Source organism: Eriocheir sinensis, chromosome 27 (assembly GCF_024679095.1).
Source record: "Eriocheir sinensis breed Jianghai 21 chromosome 27, ASM2467909v1, whole genome shotgun sequence".
NCBI classification, from domain to species: Eukaryota; Metazoa; Arthropoda; class Malacostraca; order Decapoda; family Varunidae; genus Eriocheir; species Eriocheir sinensis.
This window is the reverse complement of record NC_066535.1, coordinates 17,788,683-17,810,800: the sequence shown is the minus strand read 5'-3', so window position 1 is coordinate 17,810,800 and position 22,118 is coordinate 17,788,683. Positions and strand designations below refer to the sequence as shown.

Sequence of the window (22,118 nt, the reverse complement as noted above, 5' to 3'; positions counted from 1 at the left end):
ATATATATATATATATACATACATATATATATATATATATATATATATATATATATATATATATATATATATATATATATATATATATATATATATATATATATATATGTGTGTGTGTCTAGATAGATTGATATATATATATATATATATATATATATATATAGATATATATATATATATATATATATATATATATATATATATATATATATATATATATATATATATGTGTGTGTGTGTGTGTGTGTGTGTATAGATAGATATATATATATATATATATATATATATATATATATATATATATATATATATATATATATATATATATATATATATATATATATATATATATATATATATATATATATATATATATATATATATATATATATATATTTTTTTTATTTATATATATATATACAGCGGAACCTCGGTTTTCGTGATTAATCCGTTCGAAAAAGTCTGACGAAAACCAAATGTACGAAAACTGAAGCAATATTTCCCATAAGAAAAAATGTAAATTCAATTAATCCATTCCAGACACCCAAAAATATTAACAGAAAATACATTTTATAGAGAATAACTATAGTTTTACACACAGAAAACAATGAGAAATAAATATAAATGACTAACGAAATAGATAAATGAACATATAATATCTTTTTTACCTTTATTGAAGACTCTTGTTGGCGTATGGAAGACGGCGAGGAGGGGAGAGGGAGGAGGAGAGGTTATTGTTTGGAAGGGGAATCCCCCTCCATAAGGACTTCAGGTATCAAGTACCTATCTGGGGTTACTTCCCTATTGCTTGAACTCCAAAGTCTTATAAACGTGTTTGTATCTTTAATTTTTTCTTCTTATTCGGGTCAAGGTGGACTGAAATTCACGTCTTTTATGCTAATGAGAAAATACTAGTACTTCATCGTGCATAAATGACGTTATAATTCCTAATTATGTCCCAAGGGAAAGGTTCAAGGGAGGTCTGGAGATACCTTGGAAATGCTAAGTTCTTCTTCGAAGATGATGTTGGGAGACGAGCATGAGGCTGTGAGTCACGAACGCATGGGATGCTTTGTGTGGGCGCTCGATTCCGGGAAATGAATTGCCAAGTCACGCGGGCAGGCGGATGAATTTGGTACGGACAATTTTCAACTGTACGAAAACTGGGACAAAATTTCAACAAAAAAAATCGCCGAAAACTGAATCGTACATAAACTAGGGCATACGAAAACCGAGGTTTGACTGTAGTGTATATATAGATATATATATATATATATATATATATATATATATATATATATATATATATATATATATATATATATATATATATATATATATATATATATATTATTCTCTCTCTCTCTCTCTCTCTCTCTCTCTCTCTCTCTCTCTCTCTCTCTGTCTCTCTCTGTGTGTGTGTAACATGTGTATGTATATAGATAGATAGATAGATAAATAAATATATATATATATATATATATATATATATATATATATATATATATATATATATATATATATATATATATATATATATATATATATTTCTCCTGTCACTATGAAGAATGGTAGCTGGTATGCATTTCGTACACACTAAGTGATAACCTTGCCCCCACACCCCTGTATCATGACACAGTCTACCTCCCAATCATTGCAGACAATACTTAAGAAATTCCAGGTTCATTTGGCAATATGGGAACTTGGTGGTACTTGCTTATTGGAGCATGATAAAGTATGGACCATGTTTCATTGCCTGCAAGTTGCTTTGGATAATAAGTTAACATGGCTTTCATTTGATATGTTTGGCCCAAAGCAAAGATATACCATTGGTTTGCAGTGCTAATATGAATGTGTGTTACAGATGATAATCATGCTCTTTTATTCTCATTACTGAACAGAAATCATTCACTAATAAAATGTTATCACAACAGTTTTGACAGCCAGTTTTGCTATATTAGAATGATATTTTTAAGTTTGTGAATGACTGCAAAATTCATTCCAAATATTCTTTGCTTACATTGCCAGGATACATAAGCTTAAATGCAGCAAATTAATAAAGTGTATTACAACTTTGTAAAATAACTTCAAGCTATGGTAATGAATACCTAATAAGTGGGCATATCAACATGAATAATTGTTTGTTAAAAGTTTGGGAAAAGTTGTCAGTGTTGTTAAAAATATGAAGTTGCTCATAATGAAATTTTATATGAATTTCTGCGTTATTTTTGTTACTACCAAACACACTAATGGGATTTTATTTTTTAACTATTTACTTCTTTATTTTTTTTATTTTTTTGTTCAAATAGGTCACTGCTAGACTGGACTGAACACTCCACATTTACCGTTACACTGACCATGATTTTTTATTTCCAAAGAAAAAGTAAGGCAAATTGAGTTGGGTGATAAAACTTGTAACTTGAGGCAATGAAACAAGTGGTGTGAGGAGAGGCAATGGCAGAAAAATGCTGTCAGGAGAGGAAAGGACAGAAAAATGTTTACAAATTACAAGTTTCCCAGACTGTGGTGGAAAATGTCAGTGAAGTCCTTCCAAGACTCTCAGGTGTATCTGTTATGGCATATTGTGATTATGTTAGTGAACTGAGAAAAGATGAAAAATTACACATTTTAAATATAAGCTGCACTAAATCACATAAGATAGGATGAAATTCAAGTTGTTCAGCATAACAGACATGCTTTAAGAAACAACATTGTAAAAAAATCTTATTAACTTTCTCTACAGGAAAGTTGAAATATAGGAACAAACTTGTTCCAAGTTTTGCCCATGCAACAAATATCTGTATACGTAATGCAACCGTAACCTACAGGGGAGAAGTTGGTCTTCGGCTTTCCTGTCTTTTAGTTTATTTAATTTTCAGAACTGGTAATGAATAGCAGCAGTGAATAAGATGTCAATAAAGAATTTAGTAAAAAAAAGATTGCAGGAAAGAATTACAAAGACATTTAAATGTCTCAACTATGATTTATCATCAATCTGTCATTTATTTTGAACTTGCAATCCCAAGAGTCAGCTTACAGTCAGATTGAAGCAGCATTGACAAGCTGGCCCAAGCTGTCATCCCAAGAGACCTTTTTTTTTAATGGCTTCACTAATTTTGGGGTATGACAGTGATTTCTGGGAAAGGCCGTGTAATATTTTCTGTGCATCTTAAGTTCAGTGAAAGCTTATTTTTCCTTCCACAAAACACTACAGTGTATATCCATGATCACTGATTGGAATAATGAATCCTTTATGCAAGTTCAGTTCCCAGTCCCATGTTGCATAAGTGTACCAAAATTATAAGAGAATATATGGAAGTTGCAAGTATATATTAGATCATTATTATTGTTGATAGTCATATATTTTTCTATTAATAGAATAGTTAGTGTGTGGATTTTATTAATAACTAGGCACAGTTGTGCACTAGCTTGAAGTCAAAGCATAAAAAAATCTAGTAACTGTTGTAAGTTGACTTTGTTTAATGGTTAATGTAGATATTTGTACTATATGATCATAGAAATTGTAATCTAGTCAATGTATAGAGGAATTAGTTTAATGAGAGTAACAATATGTTACATAGACACATTTACTGTGAAATATTTACATACATAAAATACTATGGTTAGGAATTGTAATATTTTGAATTTTAGAAGCTTGCACATGCATGGTGTAATATATAATTTCAATTCCTTATTGCATGATGGATGGATTATGTGTAAATGGCTATTTTTTCTATATTGCCTGGATAGCATTCTGAAGTTACATAACATTCAATTTGATGCTCTTCTGCAGACATCTGTGAGGCTTGAAAATATTCATCGTTGCTTAAGCCACTATGTATGCAATAAGCATGATCCACCAATAAAACTTGGACTGTCCTTATGTTACATATTGGGATACATTAGTGACTTGTTCAATGCTGATATGGTATGCATAAATCACCATCAATATTAGATATTGATATACAAAACACACACACACACACACACACACACACACACACACACACACTGCTTCGATAGCTCATTTGATTAAGGCTCTGTCCTATCAGGCTCTGGCCTCATGGGCGGAGGTTCAAGATCCACTCAGGCAGAGATTTTTCCGCTGACAAGAAGTGGTTGCTGTTCAACCTTATGCAAGGGGGATGGAGTGTGTGATGTGTGAGGGTTCTAGTAGTACCCAGAGGTGGATTATAATGAGCTTGCTCAAATCGGGAGGATACTTGCTAGCAATGACGAGTTCAGCTTATGCTCAGCCTGTGGTGAATTACACACACACACACACACACACACACACACTTTAGGCTACTTAAGTGGTATTTATTTTTCTTGTTAGAAAATAGTGAACTTAGTAAGTGTTGCTTGGAAGTCAGATATGTAGAAGCCGATGTAAAAGTTCTAAATTATGATCTGCAATCTTGCCAATGCTGATCCAGTCATACCATGTGTGTAATTAACAAGTGCCATTCAGTGCCACTCCAAACATAACCCTTTAGGTATTTCTTTTTCAGCACAAAAGCAAGATTTACCATGGCAGAAAATAATGTCCAATTTAGCTCTCATGAGTTATGTAGCCCAGGGTAGAGGATCTGGTCCTCCACTTGGACACCAGAAATTATTTCGGTAGGACTAGAAGTGTCTTGTAATGATAGCCACTATGTGGAAAGTTCATTATTGAAAAGATATGCCATGGAAGGACAGTATAATGTTTTAATGCTTTCCTGATTTTGCATTCTTGTTTTATATTTCATGAACATAAGTGGGTTCAGTGTATCTTTTTTTTCAGGAAGAGATAGCTAATGTTTTAAAAAGTCCATAATCTGTGGCTTCATAATGGGGTACATTGATCTGCGACTGAGCCTCCAAGCGTAACTGGTGTTCCTCTTTTAACCTGGTAGCAGTGACGGGCCAAATTTGTGGCTTTACAGAGTAGCAGTGACAGGCCAAATTTGTGCCATGATATAAACCCCCCAAAATAGATGATACATAATCTGATCACAAATGCTTTGATATATATTATGAAATGGTTTGTGTGAGGGGTGATTTTTTTCTCATTTTTCTCGCTTGGAGGGACCATTAAGAAACATTATCCTTGCTGCTACCGGGTTAAATAGCCACAGTGTACCAGCATCATTTCAGACAAAAAAAAAAGAAAAAAAAAGTTTTTGATAAAGTCATGCAATTTTAAAGATACAAGTTTGCGATTATCGAAAGAGGTGAACAAAGAACACAGATGGAGTACCTCTGTAGGTTATTTTTATTCTTTTAATGTGTAGGACAAGGAGGGCGAATTAGGTTGATTTTACTTTAGATTATGCTGTTTGGCTTTGATGACTTACTTTTTATTTTTAGTAATATTATGAGCTAAGTTCCCATATAAATATGTATCCTAAAGAGTAGCTAATGGTATTTATTAGTGCTCTTCAATAATATGTAACATAAAGACGGCCCTATGGACAACCAGTAGTGTACTAAGTCACACAGTGGTGGTGTGTGACCATTGGCTGGCTGGTTTGGTAGGATGCTTTGGTACTGGCTGCTCAGTAACTCAGTGCAGTGCATCTTTAGCACATGATGTAATGCTTTGCCAAACATAGAGTAAAACAACAATTTCACTGATGCAAGAATTTCTTTTGGATTTTTGAAGTCATGTGAAATTCCAGTAAGTAAAGATTCTCATCATTATTAGTGGCTTTTAGTAGCTGCAATAGTTTAGTAAATATCAAATGCAAAACATGTTTACTGTAATTTCTTCAAATATTTAGATGCTGTAAAATTTAATAGAAGACCTATATAATATATCTAATAACTAGCCTTTATACTTATCCACTTTTCCCAGAAGTTATCACGCCCTTATAGTGCACTAGAGATTCACCTCAATGTTGATGTTCTAATATTAATGACTTAGATATAGAAGCTGTTATAGGATTACATGGATAGGATTGGGTGGGATGGCCTCTTCTTGCATATATTTAACTCTGTCTTAAATTTTGCAGCTGTTTGGCAGTCTTGAGGCTGGCCTTGATGGAGTGACTCGATCAGGTAGTGTAATGGACCTCAATGCTCAGCTGACCACAACATCACAGAACAACCTTGACAAAAGCAAGCATCGGTACTCCTTGCCGGGCCCCAGTGAGAGGCCATTTGGCTTGTGTGAGTACATGCACACTTTATTTCTGTTTTGGAATTTTCTGCCAGTAATATTTTATAGCAGACATTTTTTCATGTACAATGTTGCTGATTAACACTGTGGGATAGCGTGTTCTTGGGCTAACATTTGCTTGTGGTGGCTTTTTGCTTTTTGTGTTGTTAGTTTTCAGGAATTAAAAAAATGTCATTTCTTTTATCAAAATAATGCATAAAAAATCTTCATATTCTGAAAGATTCTGAAAGGAATCAAGCACTCAAAGGTAATATACTGAAAATATAATAATTTTTCTACACCTTGCGCTTTCAAGGGCTCAAAAATGGTATGGCTTTATTTAAGTTTTGACATCACAAACTGTCTCCCATGCACCCATAAGCTTGATCCAAAGACATCTCACTGCTCCAGTGTATAGCCATTGCTAAACCTTGTGTTGAGTCAGTCACTCAATGAAAGTTGGACAGTTTCATTCATTACTGTTGTAATTTTACTTTTATTTTCTTTGACGGAATGGCCTACATCATCTTGTAGGATAATAAAAAAGGAATTTAAAGCAAGTGAAACAGTACATGTACTTCTCAAGACCATTTTTTTCTTTAAATCTTGCATTATTTCTGACTCATTCTTTGTATGAGGTTTGTATACATGTAGTCAAGAATCTAGTAAATTCTGCAAGAAATCAAATTTTCTGTGATAAATAGCTTTTGCATTTCTTAGGGATTTTTGGAGTAAATTATGAACTGAGACTAGAAACCAACATTGCTGGTATTGATTAGAATATAATCTAATTGAAAGCCATCTTTGGTAAACAAAATATAGGTAGACTTATATGTTGTATTAGTATATATAGTGTGTTACCTCCACATACACGATAATTTTTTTAATTACTATGAATTTTGATAATAATGACTTTGTATGCTCTGAATGCTGCACATTATTAGGTCAGGCCCTTTTCCATTGCTACACTTTTTGGGAATGACCGTATTTCAAACTTCAGCTCTTCTTATTTATGTCTGAAGTTTTACGCAAGTAAACAAAGGAAATTAATCAATAGATAAATAAGAGGATACGGTCAAAAAGAGGTTGAAAAAGCCCCATCATTTCAGTAACTCTGGCATGATTCAGGTGGAACTTCTGAGTCAGCCAGATTAAGATAATTGTATACACTTAAATGACCTCTTAGTTTATAAACATTTGCTAACACAATCCAATATTTTAAAGGTTGAGATATTTTTAGCAGTTTTACGTGAATTTTGATAATTTGATGTAGTTTATGGAGAGCTTCTCTTCTCAAGGTTCAGTCAGCTTAGCTACTCAATCTTTCCCAATATTAGGAGGTAAAGATAGATGGGAAAAAGCTCTTAATGCAGCTTAATGGATGGGGGCAATGAAAGATTTTCAAATGCCACCTTCAGTTGAGGCAGTCTTGTATTTTTGTTACCTGACAGAATTATAAAAATATGGTCTGTGAATTTGTTTGTAGAAAAAATATGATTAAACTTTGTCTAGACTGTCTACATTCCATTATATCATTTGTTTACAAAGAAATCTGTCGTAAATAAGAATCAAAATTAAAGAATTTGACATTTGCTTGAAGTGGGGGATAAAAAACAAAAATGAATTGTTCAACTTTCAATGATTTGACATAACTTTTCATAATATGTAACTTTCATAAGAATCACAACACGGTTTCAGGTTCTTGCAGGAGAAGTCTAAAAGAATTATAATGTTGGCATTCTTATGAAGTTACAAACTATGAACTTGAATTTTATGTAAGGGTTTTTAACTAAATAGATGTTTTAACATTTTGGCTGAATCACGCCTCCCTTCCTCCTCAGTGTAGATCTACACTTACCCTCCCTTGCTGTGTCACCCGAGTATTGCCATCAGACCCAATAATACAGTGTTTTGCAAAACACGAAGGAAAGAAATATGAACACGAGTTTTCAGGATAAATGAATTATAAATTATGGCAGCTTATTTTCCATTAGCTTAATATTCACTAAATTTGGTCATGTTGTTAATTATTAATACACTAAATTTGACTCTTGATTAATATGTTTCATGCATGTATGACAATCTGTAAATAATTAAGCCTTTTATTTGGTTGCCTAAATATATTTTGATTTGCTTAAGCGCTAATATATGTATAAACTTCAGAAATGTGAACTCCTCCCTTTTCTAATGTTTATTATTTTAACGATACCCCAAACATAAGAATTGAGTTCTTTCTTTTAAGTGACTTCATTGACCACCCTGATAATGGTTTTGAGAAGTTGGTAACATTGACATCATGCAGATGTTGGTATTCTCATGTTATAACACATGTTTTCATGAAGGAGCAACATCAACTTTATTTTAGATAGACATCTGTTTCCTTAATTGAAATTACTCGCTTGTGCAAGTTAATAATTTTTTTTTATGTTAGTTTGAAGTATAATCACAAGCTCAAAATTGGATTCCAAAAATCAAACGTTTTGTTTTCAATTGAAATTTTGAGGTTACCACAGTTTCACTTGGTTCAGTTTATGAATGACAGTAATCATCATTGTCACTTAATCCACACAGTGATACACAAGGATTCAATGAGCATACCAGAGGTCAGTCAGCCTGTACAATGTAACTCGTAGCCACCAGTTATTTATCATCTGTCTTTTCCATCTACAATTCTTTCTCATCTTCAGTGCACAGTGAAATATTTTTCCCTGTTATCAATTTCACCCATGAATTTTCTTTTTCCCTGACATTCTTATACATCGTTGGCTTTGTAATAGATTATTATGCATTCTATAAAGAAAAAGAGCCAAGAAATGGCAAGTACTTTTCCAAGGAGTTGTTACTACAGTGGAGTGCGCTAGAACGAACGTCATTCATTCTAGCATACATTGAAATACATATTGACATCAGCTCCAGGCCGGCAGCCAAGACCAAAGTTACCACCCAACACAGTAAAGATTGGTTTTATTAAAGTGCCCACATTTCATTTCCTACTTTATGAACTACTCTTTTGTTGTCAAATATCTTTTTACTAATTTTGGAAGCTACTGGAAAACTGTAAGAAATAGCATGGAGATCAGAACAAGTGTGAAAATAGCAATGCAATATGCAAGCATGTGCGGCCATGGGTGGCAGTGTAGCCTGAAATGTCCCTTTGTTCACCACAGCTAAAATACAGAAGGATTGTTCATGCTCGACTTCCCCTGGCCCCTTTTTGTTTGCACATTTCATCACTACGGTCTTCTCACGCCCATGGCTGCATGGATATGCACTTTTATTTCACTGCTGTTTTCACAGCTGTTTTGATCCCGATTCTATTTCCTATGGTTTTCTTACATGTTTGAAGATTAAGAGAAGACATATAGACAACATAAAAGTAATATGTAAGGTAAAAAATTAGATATGAACACATGGATGAAACAAAACAAACAAAACAAAAAGTGACTATTTCAACAAAAAAATAGAAATAAAACCCACGAATGATGCAGTACTGCTAGGTACACTGTAGGGTGTGAGGAGCAGAAAGAGGTTAGCTGGGACTCATTTGGGGAAGGAGGTAGGGCTTGGAGACCTCTTCTATAATTTTTCTCTTTGTTTGTTAATGTCCTAGATCATTAGATTTAGCCAACAACACTTAAATCTTCTTCACTTATTTTCTACTTGCTTAAAAAATATTTCTCTTAATTTCCAAGATAATTAACTTTATAACTATTTTGCAACCTTATGGCAGAAGCTGCTTTGCACAGTAATTTCTAAAGTAAAGTAGTATTATCACTGCTAAAGTTGAAAATATGCAGATTTGTAAATGCACTGGACTTTGGAAACATTTGAAAATACAATGCGGATGAGTCAAGGGCTCAAGGCTTCCTGCGGCTAATATTCTGTCACATTCATTGTATCATCTTAATTTTATCAATGAAAACCATTTGCCGTGGCATATCCAGCCTCTAATAGTAGTGAAGACTTTTCTTTAAGATTAATTTTTATTCAAGTATAAATGGTATCTTAAAATTTAGGACACACACACACACACACACACACACACACACACACACACACACACACACACACACACACACACACACACACACACACACACACATGATGATCACAGAAACGAAAATGCATATTTATTTAAGTGAAAACAAAGTACGTAGAACATTTCTTATTTATTAGGTATGCTTACAGCTACTTCTCATAATATGGGTTTCTTCTAGCACATAATAATATATTAATCAGTAGAGTCCAGTTTTCTGCAATGGTAGCAGCATGTTAGAGTGTAATGGGTGAACTAACCTAGATTGGTTTTACAGCTCGACCTACGTTCCTCAATTTGAACCTCAACCTCAACTCTATAAGACTTCAGGGATCAACTCCTGCAAAGTGTATGTCTTGTTCATGTCTTTGGTGTTGTCCAGAAGCCTTTCCATATGGCCCCAGCATTATATCTTTGCCTTATGTAGAGTGTAGTAGCACCAAGTAGATTCTTCAATTATTAACTCACCCTGCTCTAGAGATCGCACCTGGTGGGGTGAGGCTCTTTAGAAATTATTCCTGCTGTTCCTGTTAAAACTGCTTTACCTGGAAAAGGTTAGTCTGACAATCAGTGCAAGTAGTACTGATGACAAAAGTTAAATAAAAAAATGTATATACACACATTATTGCCTGTTATGCATAACAATAAAATATGTGATTCTCATTCACATCTAAAATTGACAAAATCTGCTGATTGATGCCTAGTATCATCCTACTTATAATGCATGTATCATGCATTATCAACTGCATAATCATCTGCTAAAAAACATATTTTGCTTTACTGTTTGTGCATCCAGGGTAGCAAGTATCAGACATACCTTGCTGTCTATGGATTTTCTATATAGATTAGAAGCATAAATCTGATTATACCTTGAGCTTTGACACTTACCTCAGTCTATGCCATCTATAATTCATTGAATAGGTTGTTCTTCACCTTATTACACAGACATCATTATATTTATTAGGATTTTTGCAATAGACTTTTATGACTCTGAGTTTCTTACATGATACATATTCCTGTAGTTATTGTTAATTGATTTTCTGTGCATTGAATTTCAGAATATATTTTTCCTCCACAGATATGCATGTTCCTTCTATATTATTCTTTGTGCATGCAGTTATTACTGTCTTCATTATTTGCTTTAAGTGCATGTGCTGCTCTGCTGCTTTCAATGTTCATAAATCATGGACATTAAATGTCTGCTATTTTAAACACCATTCATCTAAAATGCTTGGTTGCATCATCCTTATGCATACATTACATTGTGTGTGTGTGTGTGTGTGTGTGTGTGTGTGTGTGTGTAATTCAGCCCCACCACAGCTTGATCATGAACTGGACTTGTCATCACCAGCAAATACCCTCCCAATTAGAGCAGGCTCATTACGGTGGATCTCTGGGTACTTCCAGGACCTTCACACCCCTTTGCTCAAAAGGGGACAGTAACCACTCCTCAGTGGAAGATCTTAGCCTGAAAGGGGCTCCAATCTCAACCTGCCAGGCTGGAGCCTGACAGGGCAGAGTCATAGTTGATACCGTTGATGAGGTTTCAGGCCTCGGTCCGCCGCCGTAGCAGCGCTCCACAGGGCCGCCAACATTAACTAATATTAGCACCGAAAGTTGTCCTCAATCCTCACGTTTGTAAAATCATAGGATTTAGTGAATAAGTGAGTCTTCAGCGCTTTCTTGAAGATTGCCAGACTGCCACTATTCTTAACATCCCCGGGTAACTCATTATAGAGCCGCGGGGCACTCTTCTCAAATGCTCTGAAACCCAGTTCCAGGTTGACCCTGGGCTCATAGGGTCTATACTGTTCTGCACTGTGTCTGAGTGACATGGCAGTGTCCAAATGAAAATCCTGCAGTAAATTTCTCATATATCCAAGTCAGTTGCATTGCTTGATGAGTCAAAACACATATTTTGTAGACTATTCGTGCCTTGATGGGTAGCCAATGCAAGTCTACAAGTGCAGGTGTTATTCTCTCACATGGCAGCAGACCCTTTATTAGCCTTGCAGCTCTGTTCATGACAAGTTCTAATTTCTTCTAATCTTCTGAGTTATCAGTGTGTGTGTGTGTGTGTGTGTGTTTAGAACTTCCCCATGTACTTCAATTTCATCAAAGCTTTTATGTCTTTTGCCCTATACTTTGTGTAGTTACTTGAATATAATATTTTATATATGGAATAGATACTTTGTTTTCACTCGCTGTACATCACAATGAAGATGTGTATGCTATTCCAAAGTAATAATCATTGTAGCTGTCACTGCAGCCTCACCAAGTCCTGGGCCCATGAAGATGACACCCAGGATGACGACACTGCATGAGGAAAACACTCGTGAGGCAGCACCACTATTGCACATGGAAGAAGAGGAGGAAGAGGAAGAAGAGGAAGAACAGCCAGAGATGGAGCAAGAGGAAGAACATGAGGTAAGATAATTTAGACTGCAAGTATTGTTTGTATATATTTCTAATGCAATCATGACTGTCAAATGTTTTTTACCACTTTAGCAAGGTAAGGAGTAAATGTATTCCCCTTGAGACAGTGGGTCATCATTTGTTGTTGCAGTATGACCCACTAGTGGGTTGTGTATAGATTTTCATGTCACTTTTCCTTTTTAACATGTTCGTTATATATATTGTTATGGTACAGGTTCCTTCCTTGAATCCCTGGTGTCTGTGTGACCAGAAGCCAAAGACTAGTAGCCAAAGTAAAGAGGAGTGTTGCAATCAAAGGCCATGTGATTTTCTTGTTACGTTTTACAACTTCAAACTCTGAAATTCTGGCTAATTTGAAAATTTGTCACCAACTGTAATATAAGTAATTTATTATTATTATTATTATTATTATTATTTTTTTTTTTATTATTATTATTTTTTTTTTTACAACAAAGGAGACGGCTCGAGGGCAACAAAAAGTGTAGAAAAAAAAGCCCGCTACTCATTCCTCCCACAACAGACAAAAGTAAAAAGTGGCCAAAAGAGAGGTCAATTTCGGGTGGAGAGGTGTCTTGATACATTCTTCTTGAAAGAGGTCAAGTCATAGGCAGGAGGAAATGCAGACGAAGGAAGGCTGTTCCAGAGTTTACCAGTGTAAGGGATGAAAGAGTGAAGATGTTGATTAATTCTTGCATAAGGGGTTTGGACAGTATAGGGATGAGCTAGGGTAGATAGTCGAGTGCAGCAGGGCCACGGAAGGGGGGAAGGCATGCAGTTAGCAAGTTCAGAAGAGCAGTCAACGTGAAAATATCGATAGAAGATAGAAAGAGAGGCAACATCTCAAGCAGCTACCTGTACAATGAAATTGCCCTGACATTGCATTTTGATTTTCAGAATGGGGGTGGAATTGATGCTACCAGAAGAACAAATGGTGAGGAATTCAACGAATTTACTTCCTACCGAAGCAGCGGCCTTGCTGGTGGAAGACTGCAACTCACTCAGAGTCGAACATTAGATTCTTTAAATGAAGTGGCTGCCACCAAAGTGGGTACTCCATCTACAGTATCAAGGTAAAAGTATCTTCAGTATCAAGGTAAAAGTGTATTTTGAACATAGCCTCAATTTTTATATATACTTTTTTCATGATAATCACACTTCAGGACTTTGTTTCTTGCATAGGTACAATTAAGGCAAGGGATATAGACTCAAGACACAAGAAAACATTTCTGGTCAGAAAAGAAATATTGGTAAATTGGCTTTTATTTCTTTTCTTTTTACATCAAATGGGGCAACTCAAGAGCTAAGCATTAACATAAAAAAGCCTGCCAAGCTGCCCCTGACAGGAGAAGTTCTAGGAAAATAATTAACTTTGGTTGGAGAAGTCTAGAATTACTCCCCATTCAAAAAATAGAAATGTAGCACCAGAGAGTGTGTGCGAAACAGCTTACCTTCATGTGAGTGAGAGAACAATCCAACCAATCAGGAGAGGCCTTATAAATGCAGCCTAGATTACAGGGGCAAGTGTCAACTGAACAGACTGTTACTGGACCAGTTTATGCACAGCCAGTTCAATTGTTCACCCTACCATACCCTCATAAATAACAAACTATGTGAGAACATCAACTATGATGGTAACTGAAAAATAGAAAGGCATCCTTATGGGACACATTTACCACATCACCTTCACTTTTTCTCCATAGTGGCTACGGGTCTGGTGCAGTTTCATCAACCACTTTGAGTGAAGATTCATTGTCAATGCGAAGTGTTAGTGTGGATGAGACTCCAGATAAGGATGTGCCAGCATGCCATGCAATGATGGATATATCAACGATAAGGTAAGTTTTGAAAGCCATGTGTTGAATTTTGTTCATTAGCTATTCCCTTTTCCACTTGCCCTGGTCAGTCAGGGTTTTTTTCCACCATTATATTGAATAATGAAGATGTTATATAAAAGAGCTATGAAAATGTCATGTTTTCTTTCACCCACAAAATAATTTCAGCTCTGGTGAAAGCGACTCAAGTGATACAAAGACGGTGATCAATCAGCAACTAGAAGGCTTCAGCTCCACAGAGTCAGCAGATACTACTAATTCACACCTTGTTAATGTGAAGCCAGAAAAAGAACTAAAAATCATTGAAGATGAAGAAAAAGAAAGCTGCTTAGCCGAGACTCTGAAATCAATAAACAACACTTCTACAAAATATCGATCTTCATCCAATACAAACTCTTTACTGCCTGAATCTGAGAGTCCACTTTCTCCACTCTCCTCTTCCTCCTCCACCTCATCACTGACTATGACTGTTAGCTCAGATGTAGTCATGAGACGTGGTGGTGCCGGCAGGAAGAATCCCACCCATCGAATGTCTTTCCCATTGGCTCAGTCTCAAGTGGCCATGGCTGACTCTCACATAATGAATGGCACCTCACCTGCATCATCCTCTGAATATGTTGGTAAGAACAATTTTACAAAACTAGTCAAGACTGTTGAAGTTTAACCTTGTTGGCAGACTTAATTCCCTCTTGAAAATGAATTGTTGATTCAGCTAGGTCTATGCATGTCTCTTTTTTTAGATGCTGAATTCTATGTTGCAGAACCCTTATAGATATTATTTTTTTATTAAGAATTAATGGCCTTAGAAATAGTGCAAGGGCAATTATGTAATTAATTTTCTTGAGAAAACTAATGTGTTGTTTTATCAGCAGATCTCGATAAGAGCTCCAGCACCAAGCCTCTGGCTCCACTACCAGACTGGTGTGAAGTTGGAGAAAGCATTCAGATCAGACCCTACAATTACTCCGGAGTTGTTGCTTATATTGGTCACACAGAATTTGCTCCAGGAACATGGATTGGAGTAGAGTTGGATGTCCCTATGGGTGAGCTAAAGCTTCTTGTAATATGAGAGGTTAATTATTACATTTGTGACTGTAGTGATAAAACATTGCTCAAAGTCAAATAGTCAACTTCTTTGCATCAGTGAATGCTTTTTTTTTTTTACTTGCACAAGCTCAAATGAATCTTCGTATGATGCTATGAGACTAATTCTTGTGAAATCTATTATATAGGAAATATTTATTTCACAACAGACATGTGAAATTGGTTAAATAGTACCTCTTGTTGTGTGGCAGAATGAAAGTGCTCTACACAGCTTTTCACAACATTCACAGCTACCCTCCCATCTTTCTCCATCATGTAGAAATCAGATAAGTAACTCCACCTGTCTGGTGGACAGAATCCCTGCCACCTGCATCCTCTTATGTCTCATGCATTCCCACAAAATCAATATTCAACATTCTTCAGTGTACCCAAATCATCTCAGTGAATTATTATATACATCCTCCACTATTGCTTTCTACATTTTTGGTTTTCACATCTCTGCAATCTCCTGTATCCTTCTTAATTACTCACAGCACTCCATCTTGCTAGTTTCCAAGCATTCCACAAGTAACTCATTTCTACTGCACATATCCATGTCTGTTGTGACTCTTTACAGGCCTTTGTTTCCAAGGTATAGGTCAAGACTGGCAGAACTATACTACAGTAAACCCCAATAAAGTGGTCTAACTGGGGAGACCTTCCAGATTAGCCCAAAATCCAAAATATCCAGAGCCAGAGTTTAAAAACTTGTGTGTACCCAAGCAAGGTTGTTCCAAAGTTTACCTGTGAATCTGATCAATTCTTACATTAAAGATTAAGACACCATAGGAAAGTTGGAGTAGAGCAGAATCCTATAAATATAAATTTACAAGGCTTTGGATTAGTCTTGTGAGATGAGGCAGCAGTGAGGCAGTGACGCTTGTAAACAAAGCACTGCACAGAAAAGTATAAGGCATTCCATGCCTGTCAGGTGAAAAGATTTTGAGTTGCATCTGATGCACAAAAATCTATATTATCGTTGAATCAGAAAATTAATTTGACTTCCCCATGTCAATACGATCAAAATATAAAATCAACCAATGAGGGGCCACATTCCTCTTGCCCTATGCCAATGAGGGTTCAGGAAGGACAGCACCTGTGAGACATGCAGCTCTTGTTTTGAAATGATGCAGTCAAGACCTGCACCAAAGTCCTTGTTATAAACCAGATTTTCATCCATTTTACATCATTCAAATGGACGTTGTCTGAACATGCGCCATATCCTGGATTTATGGATAAGTGTTTGGAGCCCTGAAAGAATCTGATTTATCCGATATCCAGAATATAGATCTAGTTCATAGAGGGTTAACTGAATTCCTTGTATCCCTTAGTCTCCTCTTTAACTTTCATTTACACACTTTTTACATCATGATTTTCTTGATTGACCCTGTGACCCTCCTACCCTTCACTCCCCGCTCCTACACTTTTGGAAGCGTTTGCAACAAATGAGTCATGTAGAGTTGATTCCCAGTGAACCTTTACTCAGTATGTCTCACCATTCCAGAGATCATTATTATATGTGTACTCTTCCACAAACCATTCACACCATGAGTCACGTTGAATTGAGTCAGACTGAATAAACATGACTTGGTGTGTATGGTATGTGATGAGTTCACGGGAAATTATGCCTTCTTTAGTGACAAGTCGTATAGTTTCTTTATTTCTCCTATCCTTTATCACTGAGTCTATTGTTGACCTCTACCCATTTATGTTTTTAAGGCGTTATCTGGTGAGCAAGAATGACCCAAAACCCTTGAGACGTCTAGCACCCCCCTCCTGTGATCTGCCAGAGTGTTCTTTCTTGACTAGATGAACCAATACTAGCTAATGAAGGAGAATAGTTTTACTGAAGTGACTTATTAAAATCTGTCTGAGATGCAAAAGTTATGAATTTTGGAGTGTCATGTAAAGCTAAAAAATTATAGATTTTAATTCATACAAAGCCTAATACAATGGCCTTGATACCTATTATAGCTATAAATCATGCATTAAATAAAACCTCTCATTAGTTCCCTCTCCTAGTCAGTTTTTATTTCCATGAATTTCTCCCCATACAGGCAAAAATGATGGCTCAGTGAATGGGGTACGGTACTTCGCATGCCGCCCCAAGTGTGGCATGTTTGTGAAACCAGAAAAGCTGTCTCTGGACCGGCGGGGCAGAGCAATGCGGGCTGCACGTACCAATGGCAGTGAACATAGTCTTGGAGACATGAAACGATCTCGATCCACAGCAGAGAAGCTCAGTGATGTGGGCATTAGGAGAAGCACTAGTAAAAGTAAGTTTCAGAATACAAATGTGTCCATTAGTGTTTAGAAACACTCATCTCCCCTTCTCTTTCCATGACTTGCCTATTTCCAGTCTGTTGCTCTTATCCGAATCTAATAAACAAGTAACTGGTTACTGTAGGTCTTCAATATTTCAAATCATACTCGGAGATACTTTATCATCATCAGAACAAGTGGAAATGATGCAAGAGTTCACACATGAGTATAATTGTATATTGCTCCTCACTTTGCCTCAGAAACTCCTAAATATTCACTAACTTTTTTTAATTTCTTTCATATCTCAAATATGGCATGAATGCTTTATATGCATGTCTTATCGAAAGTTTGGTAATATCACTGAATGCAGAAGAAATCTGTTGTCATTATTTAGTACATTAGCTTGATGATTGTATGAAAAATGGCATAACATTTAATAATCCAGTCTAACATATTTGCATTCTCATTTATTATTTACAAATTTGAACTTTTCTTTAACACAGTACAAATCCACTATCAGTTTGATGTCCAATGATAAGGGAAGAAGGCAAGTTTTCCATGAAAACTTGCTAGCGAGAGAGGAGGTAATACTTGTTGCATGGACAGGGTAGTTTCTAGGATGTTCGGGAGACAGGCTGAGAACATGACAAAACCCCCAAGCGGACAGCTCCTGGCTGGTTTGCAGATTGATGAAACTCCATCCGGCCTCTCTTGCAGAGGTGAGAGAGGCTGTGCAGAAGTTGAAGGATGGAAATGCAGTTGGGATCCGTAATATCAGCACAGAAATGCTGTAAGCTAGGGATGAAGCCAATATTACAACCCTGAGGTGTGGACAGGAAACATTATTTCCCGAGGGTATTCAAATGTATCCCAGTGGTTTACCGAAACGGTTGGGAAACTTCTGGGATACATTGTTGTCATACAAAGATTCCTGGTGTGGACGCTCCTTAAGAGGAGGAGAGCTGATGAGATGAAGAGCCTTAAGGGTGCGTCCACACCAGGAATCTTTGTATGACAACAATGTATCCCAGACGTTTCCCAAGTGTTTCGGTAAACCACTGGGATACATTTGAATACCCTTGGGAAATAGTGTTTCCTGTCCACACCTCAGGGTTGTTCTCAGGATGTCAGTGTGTGCGGAGACTGCTGCAATGGCCTCTGTGTTTTACTTATTATTACACTCACTGGAGACCAAGAAGACAAGGAAATGCATATGGGTGAGGTAGTTTATAGAAAGTTGAGCATTACGGAATGACTTACTTTTGGCGGAGCCAAGAGTTAATGGAGCAAGGTTTAATTAATTAATAATTTTCTTGGAAGGTCAACCACTGATTTTGAAGAACTATTACGAATGGTGGCTCCCAAAATACCACGAATCGATACCAGGCACAGAAAAGCCATTCCAGCTCCCATCAGCCTGCAGCTATAATCTGACAGGTGCAGATCCTTTTACGAGCCTCATTAACACCTTCGAAATGTCAAAGCTGAGTTTCCATACAAACTTTCCTGGTGTGGGCGGTCCTGAAAAATAGTTGGGAAGTATTTGAGATTAAAATTTTGTGTTCCATCCTGGATGGAAAACATGGGAAACTTTTGAGCGCTCATGCGCGTATATGCGGGTGTGGGTGTATATGTATATATGTGTGTGTGTGTGTGTGTAATATAATATATATAATATATATAATATATATATATATATATATATATATATATATATATATATATATATATATATATATATATATATATATATATATATATATATATATATTTTTTTTTTTTTTTTTTTTTACGTTCTGCCTTTGGCACCGGTAAGCTTTCTTGGTGGGACTTGATGGTTGGGAACAGCCTGTTATTGCACAGGCAAGTGCTTACAAGGGCACCATCTTGCTTGGCTCATGCTGTCCCCCAGAGCTCATCTTTTATCCTCTTTTTATAGAGAATCTAGAGTGTGGGTTGATAGGTGGTCTTCAGGACAGCATGTGGGTAGTCTGGGCCACTCGGCAGTGACTGAAAAATCCCAACTTGTGGCAGCAGGTCGTACAAGAACCTGGGTCTTCCTGGACGCCACGCCTGCACACTAACCACTTAGCCACAGCCTACCCCAAGGAAATCCATGTATCGTATATCAGTCTGAAGAAGGCATTTTGAGAACCCCTGCAGCTCCATGGCATTCCTGTAAGGACTGTTGGTCTTTTGACAGGCCTGTACTAATGGATCGAGAGTGCTGTACTTAAGGACAAAAATTTGAATCTTCAAGTCATTTGTGAGACATTGTCACTGAATAGTGAATTGAAGAGGCAGATTGATGCCTTTGGTAATAGGTGCTTCCACAGAATTGCTGGATATTGCTGGAATGACTTTGCATTAAACTGGCGATTATTCCACAAGACTGAATTGAGATTTATTACCAACAGAATCTGTGAATGCCAACTCCAGCTATATGGGCATGTGGAATGCTACCCAGAAGTTGACCCTACTCATTGGGTTATTTCTCTAAGAGATAACCCAGAATGGATAAGGCCAAGGGAACATTTATAGAGTTTGTGGCTTGGGCAGGTCAACAGATCGTGCCATGAAGTACTTGGGATGGGAAGGGGGCTTGAATCGTGTCTTGCCCGGCAGAACCCCTGGGTGTAGCATCATGGGGTGGGTGAGGCGACATTATTACTCTAGAAAAGCAAGATGTTCAAAATGTCTCCTTTCCCCTCTCCATTTTTTGTCATTTATCAAAATTACTCAGCACAACAGAGTTAGTATATGGTAAGTACTGGCATGGGATCACCAAGGTCATTAAAGGTGAATGCTTGACAACAACAATGAATATGTATAATGGTAATATTTTCAATTGCAGGTGAAGGATTGAATAACATGAGAAGGTCCAAGAGTCGAGCAGAGGGCCTCTCTTCATTATCTGATCGCTCAAAGGCAACAACTACTCGTAATCGAAAATAGAAGACTTACCACAGTGTTGCCCAAAGTACCAAGGCTGCTATATACAGGGTGCAATACAAGGAAGTGTGTGTGCCAATGGAGTATACCAAATGTTTTGCTTATAAACGTTGCTTCTCTTATAATGTTTAACTGATTAGATCAGTAACATTGAGCAGAAACAAACCTGACAAGTGCACAACATTGAGAGCAGCCCTGCCCTATACTTCCACCAAGTGTTACCCCGCGAACACGTCCCGTCGTCCCTCCATTGTGAGATCCTCGTCTATGGTAGCAATAGTCTGTACTTACCTGCTTCCAGATTTAGGCACTTTCCTGCTGAATGAAAATTTTTTATTTTATCATAAAAGAATTTTAATAAAATTATTTTATCTAATTTAAAAAAATGTTCAGCTTTTTTGATACATAAAACTTCTTTAATTAGAACTTTCAGCTCAAGAAAATGATTATTTCATCAGAATCTTAGCCATAAGTACTAAAAGGAAATTCAACTTTCCAGTGACCAAAGGCTAGCCAAAATAAGGTTTTGTATTACGACAATGTGGATGATATGATGTATACAGTATGTGAGAAATTTTACTTTGAGGCATATTTAAGCCCAGCTTAAATGTTGCAATTGGTAGCATGGATTATGATATTGGCTTTATATGTGCATAGGAATCATTGGGCATAGGAACAGTCTTCAATAAAAATGGATTACCTTGTAATGCAGATATATGCTTTTGACACACACGGTGTAATACAAGTTTTTTTCATTCCTTAATTGGTTGCTGATCAAGTATTGTAACTATTTTAACTTGTATTTCCAAAGATTATGTGATGCCTTGGCACTTTGATTGTATATAATACACTGAATTCATTGCAAGTCATTTTGTTGCCATATCTTTTAGTTGTACAGTTTACTTTTAAGTCTGTAAAATTGTGATTATATTATTTATAGTAATATTAGAGTATGTACACATATACATATACTTATATATATATAAAAGCATATATAAATAAAGAAAATGATTTCTGTAAATTATGGGAAGATGTATATGTTACCAATTCTCATGCCTGTATGTACGACAAGTTTATTTTCTACTCAATTATATATTGTTATAATCCTATAAAGCCTCCCTTTTCTTCTTAAGCAATACAAATAACTCAGTTGATTAAGTTTCTATTCAATAATGAAATAGTGATTCATTAATTGCAGCTTTGAACACACAAAGCTTACTGGAATGCTAGATAACAAGTGTTCAAGGTTAATTAAGAGGCTTTCTGGCTGCACTAGTGCTGAACAACAAAAATTACTTGACAAAAAATGCTGAGAAGACAAAATTTGTCAGTTTTAGATGATCCTATCACAGTTATGCTGATTTATAGCTCAAGT

At 36.1% G+C, this 22,118-nt stretch overlaps 1 protein-coding gene across 13 annotated transcripts in view; it reads left to right on the top strand.

The window, feature by feature from the left end:
* The window catches only part of LOC127004218 (kinesin-like protein KIF13A), a 49,004-nt gene extending 27,235 nt beyond the window's left edge, over positions 1 to 21,769 (top strand). For 7 of the 13 annotated variants that reach the window (XM_050871754.1, XM_050871745.1, XM_050871752.1 and 4 more), the window contains 9 exons: positions 5,997 to 6,153; positions 10,456 to 10,527; positions 12,436 to 12,605; positions 13,509 to 13,684; positions 14,315 to 14,449; positions 14,615 to 15,066; positions 15,316 to 15,489; positions 17,587 to 17,805; positions 20,646 to 21,769. In XM_050871754.1, the coding sequence (XP_050727711.1) occupies positions 5,997 to 6,153; positions 10,456 to 10,527; positions 12,436 to 12,605; positions 13,509 to 13,684; positions 14,315 to 14,449; positions 14,615 to 15,066; positions 15,316 to 15,489; positions 17,587 to 17,805; positions 20,646 to 20,746 (1,656 nt within the window). In that variant the 3' untranslated portion in view covers positions 20,747 to 21,769. The remainder of the gene's footprint in view (positions 1 to 5,996; positions 6,154 to 10,455; positions 10,528 to 12,435; positions 12,606 to 13,508; positions 13,685 to 14,314; positions 14,450 to 14,614; positions 15,067 to 15,315; positions 15,490 to 17,586; positions 17,806 to 20,645) is intronic. The other 6 variants (XM_050871755.1, XM_050871753.1, XM_050871743.1 and 3 more) reach the window with 4 other exon arrangements.
* The last annotated feature ends 349 nt before the right edge of the window (positions 21,770 to 22,118 follow it).